Source organism: Myotis lucifugus, unplaced genomic scaffold (assembly GCF_000147115.1).
Source record: "Myotis lucifugus unplaced genomic scaffold, Myoluc2.0 scaffold_189, whole genome shotgun sequence".
NCBI classification, from domain to species: domain Eukaryota; kingdom Metazoa; phylum Chordata; class Mammalia; order Chiroptera; family Vespertilionidae; genus Myotis; species Myotis lucifugus.
In genome coordinates, this window is record NW_005871237.1 from 401,879 (window position 1) to 414,464 (window position 12,586).

Below are 12,586 nucleotides of genomic sequence, written 5' to 3' on the forward strand. Positions count from 1 at the left end.
CGCGAGTGCGAGTGTGGCCGGCGGCCTCCGGGGGGCAGCAGCGGAACGGGAGACCGGGAGACAGCGGCAGCGTCGGCGCCCGGTGGCTAAGAAGGCGGAGGCCCCTCGTGGAGCCGGCTCTGGAGACCTGAACTCCGGCGGGACTGCGCCCAGGACGCGTTGGAGCGGCGCCCAGCCGCCCTCCCGTCTTCCGCTGGACCGGCTGTAGGATTGCGATCCCTCTGCCCCGGTGGCGGCGGCAGCCTTTGCCGACGGAAGCGCAGCGGGCGCGGCAGCAGCATCCCCACCCGGCGGGACCCTGAGCGCGGAGCCGGCGGCTGGAGCAGGAAGGGAGGTTGGCTGCGCCCCCCGGTGCGCACGTTCTCCCGGCGCCCCGCCCTCCCCCCCGGGCCCTGCCCCGAGCGCCCGGTGCGGTTTCTAACAATGGTGCGGAGCGCCGGCGCGCACCCCGCGTCCGCCCAGCGGTCGTAGAGGAAGTGGCCGGGCTCCGGGCGGGGTGGGCAGGGAGACGCCCCCCGCCACTCGCTCGCTGGAGTTCGTCTGCGCGCCTGGCCTCTCCGGCCCCCAGCCCCGGGCACCCTCCGGATCACCGACGGCTGCTCGACCCGGGAGCATGGTGCCGGCGCCCGGGTTAATCTAGTGCTCGGCTCGCTCCCCTTTTCCGCCTCTCCCGCCTCTCCTTTACCGCCTGCCGGTGCTGTGCTGCCTTTGGGTTTCTGGCGTGTGGGAGCTCAACTCTCCGCCTCTCCAAGGGGACTGGTTTGTGACCACCTAACCGAACTTGCCCATTGAAAGCAAACCCACAACAGCTGGATAATGTCCACTCCGAGCAGATTCAAAAAGGACAAAGAGATCATAGCCGAGTATGAAAGTCAAGTCAAAGGTAAGGATGGGAGCGGCCGCCTCGCTCCTTTTGTGTGCTTTCTTGTCATTGTGCTCTCGGGGAGTTGCATTTCTAACTTGGGGTCTGCGTCGGAGGGAGGTTGCGAGGGACACTTGGAGCGCCTGGCCGAGCCACCGGGGGCTTCGTCGTACAAGACAATCCCAGTCCCAATCCGAGTCCCGTCAAACCCCCGGGAGCTGGGAAACCCGGTGGTTTTCCCTGGCTGCCAGCGCGCACCTCCTAAAGGGCTTTAACTTAACCACCGCCTTCAGCTGGGCAACTTACACGGGCGGCAGGCAGCACCAGCGGTTCCTGCCCAGTTCGCCCCGTCATCACGATCCCTATTATTCTTTTAAAATGATGCCATTGTCACACCACAATTTTTTTTATAGGAGTCATTTTCTTGAAGTCAGGACACCAAGTGGTCTAGAGCTTCATTGGGTGCAGGCAATTTTGACATTGACTCTGTTCATTCTTCATGTATTAGGGCGAGGCCCCCTTTATAGAACAACTCCCGGGAAGCCTGGCAGTTCAGCCAAGCAAGGACTAGTAGATCCGACTCCTCCTTTCCAGAGGGCCGGAATTCTCACTGCCATCTTTCACCCTCACACGGGAATAGGAATATTGCTTTATCATTTGCTGGAAGCCACTTGCATGTGAAATGAAGATTTGAATATTTCAGTAGTTGACACTTACATTGTCAACTAATGAAGGAACCTACTTAAGGTTGACTGAACATTTTTACGTGCTTTTGTGGTTTGAGAGAGAGATATTTTCTCTCTAGAACAAGTATTTTGTGTTGCTGTTGAAGTGTTTCATAAACATAGATGTTTATTGTCTCCCCCCCCTCCCCCCACCACCTCTTTTGTGGTCTCTCAGGGTAGCTTTCTCTATTGAGACAATGGATGGAGTGTGGAGGTACCTACTGCTCTTCGGAATATTCAATGCAAAGTTCATTAAAATTGCTCTGTAGACACCTGTGTTTGTACAGCTACAGTCTTAGGAAAGGCGTTCCTGTACTTGCCTTGGGTGTTCTTTTGTGTGGTCAAGTTGTGAAAATGCCTGCGTCCTGGGAAAGGACCTATCACCTGAGCGTGGGTCTGGACCAGCTCAGCCTGACGACAGGCGCACAGTGTACCAGCCCAGGGGCTCGGGTTTCCTTTCTGCTGACCCCTGCAATGGAGTTAAGCTAAACATGGCTCGGGAAGATGTTTATCCGCTTGTAATTCAGATAATTCATACTTATAGGACCTGGTTCCATTGACCTGGACTTTTTATTAGCAGAGAAGTAATTATTTCTTTAGAGACAGGAAAACTTGGTAGTAAGCACATCCTTTCTTTTCTTTTTAAAAAAATATATTGCACGAGCCGGCAACCCTGGCATGTGCCCCTGACCAGAATTGAACCTGGGACCCTTCGGTCCACAGGTCCACGCTCTGTCCACTGAGCCATTCCTTTTCTTAATGAGTCCAGCACAGCTTAAACCCTTTCATTCTACGGTAGAACGCCTGTTCATAATCACTATTCCTCTGTGCAGTGTTCCACATGGCTCTTTGTGGCAGGTCCTCCATGGGTGGCAGTCTGGCTTTCCCGCTGCATGTATTTCCTAGTATTGGCTTAGTTATTTCTGCTCTAAGGCCATTTGTCCATGATCAAGTTCTTAGCTGAAAAATATTCTCATGATTAATTTCTTTCAGAGTATGAATTCTATAGTTATATGTGATAACGTAAAAAAAACCCATTGAAACCTGTAAAGAATTTTTGGTGAGTTTATTTGAGCCAAACTGTCGACATATGCCAGGAAGCAGAACCTCAACGAATTGAGATAGTGCTCCGGAGAATGGCGGGGTTACATCCGTATTTATACATTCCGATCAAAGGAGGAACATAGGTGGGTTACATGAAATTCATTGGTGATAGATTAAGGAGGTGGGATTAAGCGAAGCGGGGGGCGGGGGGGACCTCTGGGATAGGATAAAAAGTAAAATGATGGACACATACTTAGGTGGGTGCAGGAACAATTAACATGATGATGAAGGAATTTGTGGTATCTGTCCTGGGGCCCAGCACATTTGGTTGTGCCCCAGGGGCTCCAGATACAGGGAAGTCACAAGTTACCCAGACATTTCAAGGGTATGTTATCATAGATGCAAAAAGACAGATAGGCTCAGTGAAGGTAAAGGTTGACCTTGTCAGTGAAGATACTAGCCTAGGACCTAACTGCCCACCATAACTGCTTTTAGTTAAAGTTTAATTTCAGACCATCCTTTGTGGTTACTTTAGGTCTCCGAGTCTGCAGAACTGCCATGCAGGCCTCTCCTGAGCTTGTCAGGTCAGCATGTGGCCCCCTTCGTCCACATATGGTTACTTCTGTGCTTGAGAGTATAGACCCTCTACATTAATTAAAAAGCAATCAAATGGGAGGTGTTGCAATGTTTAAAATGTGTGTATGAACATGGTGGAGATTATTTTTGGAACAAATTCTATCCCACAAAAAGTGATCTGTCCTCTATTCCCTTCAACCCTGACTGATACACACCCTGGAGTCCTCAGGCCGCTTTATGACTCTTTACTGCACTTGACCTGCCCTTCTCATGAGGACCTGTGAGCAGACTTGAATTACCTCTCCTGCAACACTTGCATGTCTTCTAACCTAGAACATTATATCCATATGCAACTATGGGAGTAGGGGAATACTGTGAAGTCAGACCATGCACACATTTAATGGCACAAATTCAACTGTAGTTGTATGCAAAATCAAGAAGAGAGTGGGAGAGAAATGATGGTTAAACAGTGCATGAGGCCCCCTGTTCTACAGTGAGAGTAGGTTCTTGAGTAAGGATAGCATGAGAGTCAGGACTCCGATTTTCTGTTTAATTTCCTGAGTCCTTTCAGGCTCAGTGTCTTACCCTACCAGAGTGCTAATCCGGTGTTTAAAGATACAGTATGTGTTTTTGGAACAGCCAGCTCTTTTAATTCTAGCCAGTTATTTCATCTGATGAAAAACAAAAGAAATGCGGCCTATCTATTGCTGAAGGAAAACTTGATTGTGTTGGCCTCATTAGGAGAAGATGTAGGTCTGTTCCCAATGAATTAAGCCACAGATATTGGTCTCCCTGGGTGAATTAGGTATATGAGTGATTTCAAAACTCTTTTTTTATTATGTGTGTTTTTTCTTATACTCTCTCATTTCCCTAAAACAGTTGCATTTATTTCAGAATTTCTGATCTAATGTTTTGATCTAAAGGAATGGCTCCAGATGTGGATTTTGCCACTGTGGCTGTCTGCACATGTTTTGGGAACAGATTTTATGGAGCTCTTGTCAACCATGAAAAGAACTATCCTAGGTGATAATGTGTAATTTTATGTGTAACATTATAAATGTATCTAGTTAGATGTATCATATTGGGCAAGTCATTTAGCTTCCGTCTGGGTTTTGATTTTCTTCTCTATAAGATAAGGAGTTTGGACACTCTCATCCTAAGGGTCCTTGAGTCTAATCAAAGATGTCATGTCAATTCATATTAATCACCTAGTAAAATTTTCATGCCATTTTGCATTTTCTCTCAGCTGCCATGTGTTGGGGAGAATTATCTTTGCTTTCACTTTTTTTCGTAATGAATTCACAAACACTGTGTATTGAGTGCTCAGGGAATTAAAATGTAATGCAATAGAGAGTACATAAACATAATAAAACCATGTTCAGAAAAGTATAGCAGAATTTTAAGAGGAGACTTGGGAATCATACAAGTAGTTAAAGAATAGAATAGCCATGGCTGGTGTGTTCAGTGGTTAGTGTCAGCCTGGGCACTGGAGAGCTGTGGGTTCGATTCCCAGTCAAGGGTAGGTACTCAGGTTAAAGATCCTATCCCTGCTCCTGGCCAGGGCATGTGTGGGAGGCAACCAATTGATTGTCTCTCTCACATCGATGTTTCTCTCTCTTCACTCTCTCTTCCTCCCCCTCCCTTCTCTCTCTAAAAAGAAAATTCAGTGGAAAAAAAAATCCTCATTCCTCCATTGAGGATTAAAAAATTAAATATATATATACATATGCATATACATCCTATATAATAAAAGGCTAGTATGCATATCGACCGAACGGCCGAACGACTGGTCGCCATGACACGCACTGATAATCAGGGGGCAGACGCTCAACGCAGGAGCTGCCCCCTGGTGGTCAGTACGCTCCCACAGGGGGAGTGCCGCTCAGCCAGAAGCCCTGAGCTGGGCTCACGGCTGGCAAGCGCAGCAGTGGTGGCAGGATCCTCTCCTGCCTCTGCGGCAGCAGTCGGACATCCCCCAAAGGCTCCTGGACTGCAAGAGGGTGCAGGCCAGGCTGAAGGACCCCCCACTCCCACCCAAATTTTGTGCACCGGGCCTCTAGTGTATATATACACTGAGTGGCCAGATTATTATGACCGGCCAGATTATGATGACCACCCCATCAGTACTTCATTGACACTTCCAAAAATACTGAATATTGAAAACTTCCTAAGCAAATACTCTCAAGGTTTTATTATTATTATTTGCATAACTAATTCACTCAGTGTATATACATATGTGTGTATATAGAGGAAGAAAAAGACTGACCATTTTATGCACGTTGGTCAGCTTCCCAAAGATTTAGAATCCAGAGAAATTAATGTCTTGTTTGTACAGGCCCTTAAAAAGCATGACTGGAAAAGTGTATGAAACGCAAACCATTTGACTGTGCTACTTGTTAGCATCTCTGGCAAAAAGCTTAGCAGTGGAAAAGAGTGTTAACAATTGGCTCACCGGAGATTTGGGGACCATCTGTGGGTGTTAGTGATCTATGTAATTTTTGAATTCTGCAACCAAAATAGTGTGGAGCACATATAAAAAAATACTGGTTCGTATATGGGAACCCAAAGAATCAGAAACTATTTCGAGAGGTGGGATGCATGGATGGGCAGTTGTGTTTGCTTTTAATAATGCTAGTTGTTAGTTGCCAAGACTTGACAGCTATTATTTGCAGTGTTTTCCTAGGAATAATCTCATACTCATCTACGTGCCACATGTACAGGAAATGCCAAGGCAATCTGTTGTTCTTCGACTGCTCTGCTGCCTGGATTACAAACAGTCCGTTTTGGGAGCAGATGGAACATGAGCAAATGCCAGTTCAATTTGAAATGACCCCATGTCATGCAATAGATTTTAACAGGGAAAGTAAAAGTGCCATTGTCATTTATATGGAATCTCTGTGTACATCTAATGTTCTTGCATCTATGTGGAATAGAAAACAGCAACAATTTAAATGATGAATTAAAACTTTATAGCTAGGAGGGACTTTAAACACTTCCTGTCCTACTCTCATTTAAATTGTTGCTGTTTTCTATTCCACATTATTAATGTGGAATTCTGAGGCATAATTACAGAGTTACACAGTTAACTACTAGGGACTGGAACCCAGCTCACCTGCTTTCCAGTGGCAGGGGTTTTCTTTCAGATTCCCCACAAAGTAGAGCAGAGGTAGATAGAACACTTACCTATTCAGACTTTATATGCGTTGAAGGAATCATAGCTGGACTGAAGAGAGAATAGCAACTCTGGTCTGTGAGCATCAATTAATGAAATTGATGAACTGTAACTACATTGTTTTTTCAACCAAGATCCTTTTAAGAAACCACAGTGCCCAAGCAGCAGTTTCACATGCTGGCCTTCAGATCAAGACAGACAGTGGTGAATACGTACAAATGCAACTTGCTTGGTATTTTGATCAAGCTGATTGCAGTCATTGCAATAAGCCCTCTTATGTTGCCCAGAAAACCTGATTAGTTAGATGGAGTTCAGAAAATATGAAGGAACTAGAGGCCCGGTGCATGAAAATTCGTGCACTGGAGGGGGCGTCCCTCAGCCCGGCCTGCCCCCTCTCACAGTCCGGGAGCCCCCAGGGGCAGGAGGCGACCTGGCGATCAGGGGAAGGCGACTCCCCATCACACCTCTGCTGCTGCCACTGCTGGCAGCGCAAGCCTCGGCCGGCCCTGGTTACCTGAGCCTTGGGCGGCCCTGAGTGGCTGGGCAGCCACCATCCGAGGCTTGCCTGTGCCTGGGGCCGGCCCTGGGCGGCTGGGGGGCTAAGGAGACTGGGGGACTCCGGAGGCAGGCGCGTGGAGTGGCTAGGCCCGCCTGGGAGTGAGCCCGGCTTTGCCACGCGCCTGCCACCCAGGCGGGGCTGAGGGGACTGGGCACCACATATTTGAGGGCGGGGCAGTTAATTAGCATATTTCCTCCTTATTGGCTGTGGGTGCCGCCATCTTTGAGGGCGGGGCAGTCAATTAGCATATTCCCTCCTTATTGGCTGTGGGCGCCGCCATCTTTGTGACGGTGTGAGGGTCAATTAGCATATTCCCTCTTTATTAGATAGGTTAGTTTTGGAGAAATTTTTGAGCAAAAGCATGTCCTGAAACACAGCGAGGGTTGGAGTAAACCTCAGCTCTGACCATGAGATGGGTGTGCTCACTCCTGTGCTATGTGCTATGTGGTCCAGCTTAGGAGCCACACACTCTCAACTCTGGTTCCGATTTGAGAGTTTACTTTGTGGATTGACCAGACAGACCCTTATTTCATTCATGCTACCCATTTTCACTTCAATTCAGACATCTAAGAATTAGAATAAAGAACTGGGAGTATGTCTGATCACTCCATCTATTTTTGTTTTAGTAGTTTGAAGGCAGACGTTGGCACTAGAGACAGTTACTTGAAGAGATTTTTTTTGGTTCTTTGAAGATTTTTTATTTGTTGGTCCTAGTTTCTTGTTTATTGAATATCCAGTTGATATCTCGAGATGAGAAAGAGTGGAACATAGTGTTTAAGAGCAGAAACTTTGGTGTGAGCCAGGCAGCCCTGCCACTAATTAGATGTGTGACCTCTAAGAGTCAATTTCTTCATTTGTAAAATGGGGTTAGTAATAGTACTTGCCTCCTTGTCTTTGTGAGGCTTCAGGGAGGTGATTTGTGGAAAGCATTTACAACAGGCTTCGCACATAATAAACAGTCAATAAAAATTAGTAGTTGTTCTCTGTTTAATGTTGGTTTTCTTTACATCTCTGCTTTTGTTACATTCTGATTCCCAGCTCCTTATAAGGTGGATTTTATGTTGTGTCTTTATTTTTTTTTTATCTTAGTATAAGTTACAGAGCCTAAAAGCACATTCCTAAGCCGCCATGTGTTTCCTTATAACTTTTGTTTTAAACTTTCTCTTTGTTCAGCAATGCTATATGGAAAATTGAAGCCCAGTCAATGGATTTTACTTACCCATGGTGAAAAGAATTCTCATGACATCAGATAAAGTCACTGACTTAATTTCATGGTCTTGAGAAAAAGATTTTCTTTGAAAATCAATATAGAAATGAAATTTTCACTTATAGCTGCTTATTTGCTTCTGCTTCATTAGAAAGCACTTTGGCCAGGCTGGTGTGGCTCAATGGTTGAGTGTCAGCACATGAACCAGGAGGTCATGGCTCGATTCCCAGTCAGGGCACATGCCCAGGTTGCAGGCTTGATCCTCAGTAGGGGGCCTGCAGGAGGCAGCCGGTCAATGATTCTCTGTTATCATTGTTTCTGTCTCTCTCTCTCTTCCTCCCTCTCTGAAATCAATGAAAACATATTTTTTAAAAAGGATTTTTTCAGCTTTATTGAGATATAATTGACATATAACCGATAGCACTTTGATATTAAAAGTTATCTATATACCCTGGCCGGGTAGCTCAGTTGGTGATTGCAGGTTTAATCCCCAGTCAGGGCACATGCAAGAATCAATCAATGAATGCATAAATAAGTGGAACAACAAATCAATATTTCTCTCTCTTTCTCTCTTTCTCCCTCACCACCCCCTGGTCCTTCCCACCCTTCCTCCCTTTCTCAAAAAATCAATCAATCAAGAAAAATTTGAAAAATTACCTATGTATCTCCTGGTATAGGGCTTTATTAAACACTAGTGACCCAGTGCACAGATTCGTGCACATTGAAATGAAATTAATTAGAAGGTGGCCAGCAGGGTGGGACTGGGCAAGATGGACCGGACACACCCTGGAGCCAACCTCCTGCCGGTCCCTACCTGGCCAGCGCACCTGGGGTGGCACTGTGGCTCGAAGGTTGTCTGTGGAGTGAGTGGGGTCCCTCTGGCAGGTGGGGTCCCGCGGCCTGGTGGAATCGTGTGGCCCTGCAAGGAATCGGGCTCCCTCCTCTCTGGTTCTGGGGTGCATCACCCGAGAACCACCGCTGCCAAGTCACTGCAGCTCAGCAACTCCTGTGTTGAGCGTCTGCCCCCTGGTGGTCAGTGTGCATCATACCTACCGGTTGGATGGTGGGATGGTCACTTAGCCTTTTATATACATAGATTATTGAATGAATAGAATAATAGTTTTGGATTAGTATTTCTTTATAGGGTTAACCAATAAAAATTTGGAGCTGTAAAACAAATTAAAAGTTTAATTGAGGTCTTAAAGGATTCAAATCCAAGAGACACATTCAGGTAGCAACTCAAAATGCTCTCTGGAGAGAACAAGGAAAGGCAGGGTTTATAAAGGCAAAACCCACAAAATGAAATTCTTTAATGCAAATGAAGGATTGCTGACTAGGTTAACAGGGATTGGTTAGTTCCAGTATGCAAACTAGGGAGGCGAAAACTACAAAAAGGAAGTAAAGCCATAGCTGGTTTGGCTCAATAGATAGTGTTGGCCCGTGGACTGAAGGGTCCTGGGTTCAATTCTGGTCAAGGGCACGTACCCCGGTTGCAGGCTCTGATCCCTGGCTCGGGTCAGGGTGTGTGTGGGAGGCAACCAAGTGACTCTCTCACATTGATGTTTCTCTCTCTCCACCTCTCCCCCTCCCTTCCACTCTCTCTAAAAATCAACGGAAAAATATCCTTGGGTAAGGATTAACAAAAAAAAAGGAAGTGAAATCCATATATGTTTAGGTAGCAGTTGTTCCAAGATGTTTATGGTTGGGCCCTGAGCTGAGTTTAGCAGCAGTTTTAACAACTTAATAGCAGCTCTGAGAACTGAGGCACAAGATGTGCACAGGCCCCGCTTCCCTAGTAGGCTCCTGACTCTATATTACGTGACTCCCTTAGCAGTGCTTCTTCGTTTTTTTTGTTTTTTTTTTACTATCAATAGTATAAATTAACATGGTGGACATTCAGAATTATCTAGTGTGTTCAATGAAGTATCGCCACAAAATTAAACTGAATTCAAATTGTGTATAACTTCTTTAGAAAGTCACAAAGCTGGAAGCAATCTGAATGTCAGACAGTGGGGAATGGTTAACTAAATCCCACCGGGGAATGGTTGACTAACTTGTGTACAGGGATCATTACGCAGTCATTAACAATGGTTTTTGAAGAATGGGGAAGTTTCTCACAATAATTATTTTTTTTAAAAAAGAGACTATGGTTATGACAAGCTAAATGGACACACAAGTGATGCCATGTACATGCCTGTCATATCCGGTGGTGGGATTTCAGCATGAGGAGGAAACCTAGTCAGACCTCCGTCTAATTTGTCATTCGACAAGTAAAAGAAAAATGTCATTTTCCCCAACTCAGATGTTCCATGAAGCCAAAAGTTTACAATAATCGTAACAGCATCCGGCAGTCACTGATTACTAATGGTGTGCAGGTCACTGTTGTGGCTGCATTGCGTGGCTGGACTGGGCTTTATATGTACACACCCAGCTGTAATGCATAGCAGAAGGCAGGAGGAATTTCCGGGGAGTTCTCCTGCTTAGCATAGGTTGTACTTCCTGTATTTTCAGACCATGGTATACCCGCCCCTTGATAGGTTTCCTGGTTTAATGCAGGAATCTCACTTTGAGCTTCACCCTCCCTCAGGATGGGGTGGGGCAAGGTAAATCCAAGGAAAATTGAGTCTTGGATTGAACCTCTTGATAATTGATTTGTCCACAGGACCATGTCAAGCTTCTTGTTTACTTACAACTCAGTGATACACTTTGGTTTTTCTTTGCTTTGAGTTCAGCCAACAGTGTGTGTGTGTGTGTGTGTGTGTGTGTGTGTGTGTGTTAATATTTTGCTTTTGTCATTTAAGTTTTTAATTCATCTGAAGTTTGTTTTTCATATTGTGAACCAGGGGGATTTATTTTTTATATGGACGACCAATTTTTTTTTTAGTTCCATTTGTTAACTAGTCCCTTCTTTTAAGAAGTGATCTTCTAGCTACTTGTGTCCTGACCAAATTTCATATATGCATGAGTTTATCTCTGGACACTCTATTGTGTTTCATTGGTTAAGTTATAGAATCTTACACCAATATTACATTATCTTAATTACTATAGCTTTATATTAAGTCTTTATATCTGGTAGGCCAAATCTTCTTTCTTTGTTCTCTTTCTGAACTTTCTTTGTGATCTTGGTTTTTTCTTTTCCAAATACATTTTAGAATCAGGTTTTCCTTCCATGGAAAACCTGTTGGCATTTTGATTGAGACTGCATGAAATTATAAGGCAGTTATAATTGGCATCTATATGATAATCTTCCTACCCACGAATACGAATATTTCTGTTTATTAATTTTTAAAATATTTTACTGTAAAGTTTTATATTCCTTATGTTTTTGTTAGATATGTTATAATTAATTTTTATTGCTAATGATCATGAGATCTTTTTTTAAGTTGTTTTTAAATTGTTTCTGGTGTACAGAAATACAATTTATTCTGCATATTGGTCTTATGTCCAACCACTTTGCTTGTCTATTATTATTTCTAATAGTTAAACAAATTTTTTTCTAAAACTTCTTTGCAAATAAAGACAATCATTCCCTCCTTCCAAACATTTTGGCTTTATTTATTTTGATTTTTTACTTTTTAAAAAATTTTTGCCATAGGTAGAATGTTGAGTGCAAAGTTAAAAAAAGTGGTGACATTGGCTTTTTTTTTCTTCTTCTTCTTTTACTTCTGGATTTAAAGGGAATGCTTTTAGGCTCTTCCCTTAAAGGCTAATGCTTGTTTTTGGTTTATTATAGATACTTTTTATCAGGTTAAGTAAAATCTCTTGCACTTCACAGTATTTTTTCTTTTTTAGCCTGTTAATATGATGAGTAATAGATATAGCTTTCCTAATATTAAATTATCTTTGCACTCCAGAATTAAACCTCTCTTCATCATTGTATTATCTATCTATATAATAGAGAATATGCAGATTAGCCAGGACGCTATAACGTCATGACCAGACAGCAGGGACCTGAGGCTGCATGGCGCCTGGCTGGGGTGAGGGACCTCAGGCCGCACCCCCTGCCTTGCAGGGCTTGACTGGGGACCTCAGGCTGCACCCTCTGACCGTGCCCCCCGCTCCAGCGCCTGGCTGGGAGACCTCAGGCCACGCCCCCCGCCCCAGTGCCCGGCCGGAGGACCTCAGGCTGAGCCCCCTGCCTGGCAGGGCTTGACGGGGACCTCAGGCCATGTACCCTCCCACTCCAATGCTGGGCCGGGGGACCTGAGGCTGTGCCCCCCGCCCGGAGGGTCTTGATGGGGGTGTGGCTGGCTGGGTCTGGGTCTCACCCAATGGGTGTGGCCCGGCCGGGTCTGGGTCTCCTGCTTTTTCGAAGCGCGTTCAGATGGAGGGCAGGGACTGGACTCTAGGACCCATGGCGTGCCCCAGACTCTGACGGGAGGAAAATTTTCATATATATTTTACTAATTTTCTTTTATCTCTGACACTTCTATTATAGAGA

General features: G+C 45.2%; 1 protein-coding gene across 3 annotated transcripts in view; it reads left to right on the top strand.

Annotated features, from left to right (window-relative positions):
* Nucleotides 1–558: 558 nt before the first annotated feature.
* SRGAP1 (SLIT-ROBO Rho GTPase activating protein 1) overlaps nt 559–12,586 on the top strand; it is a 257,728-nt gene continuing 245,700 nt past the window's right edge. The window contains exon 1 of one of the 3 annotated variants that reach the window (XR_002831209.1): nt 559–883. Coding sequence is in view for 2 of the 3 variants with exons in the window: in XM_006096847.3 (XP_006096909.1) it covers nt 817–883 (67 nt within the window). In the remaining variant the exon portion in view is untranslated. The remainder of the gene's footprint in view (nt 884–12,586) is intronic. The other 2 variants (XM_006096847.3, XM_006096848.3) reach the window with 2 other exon arrangements.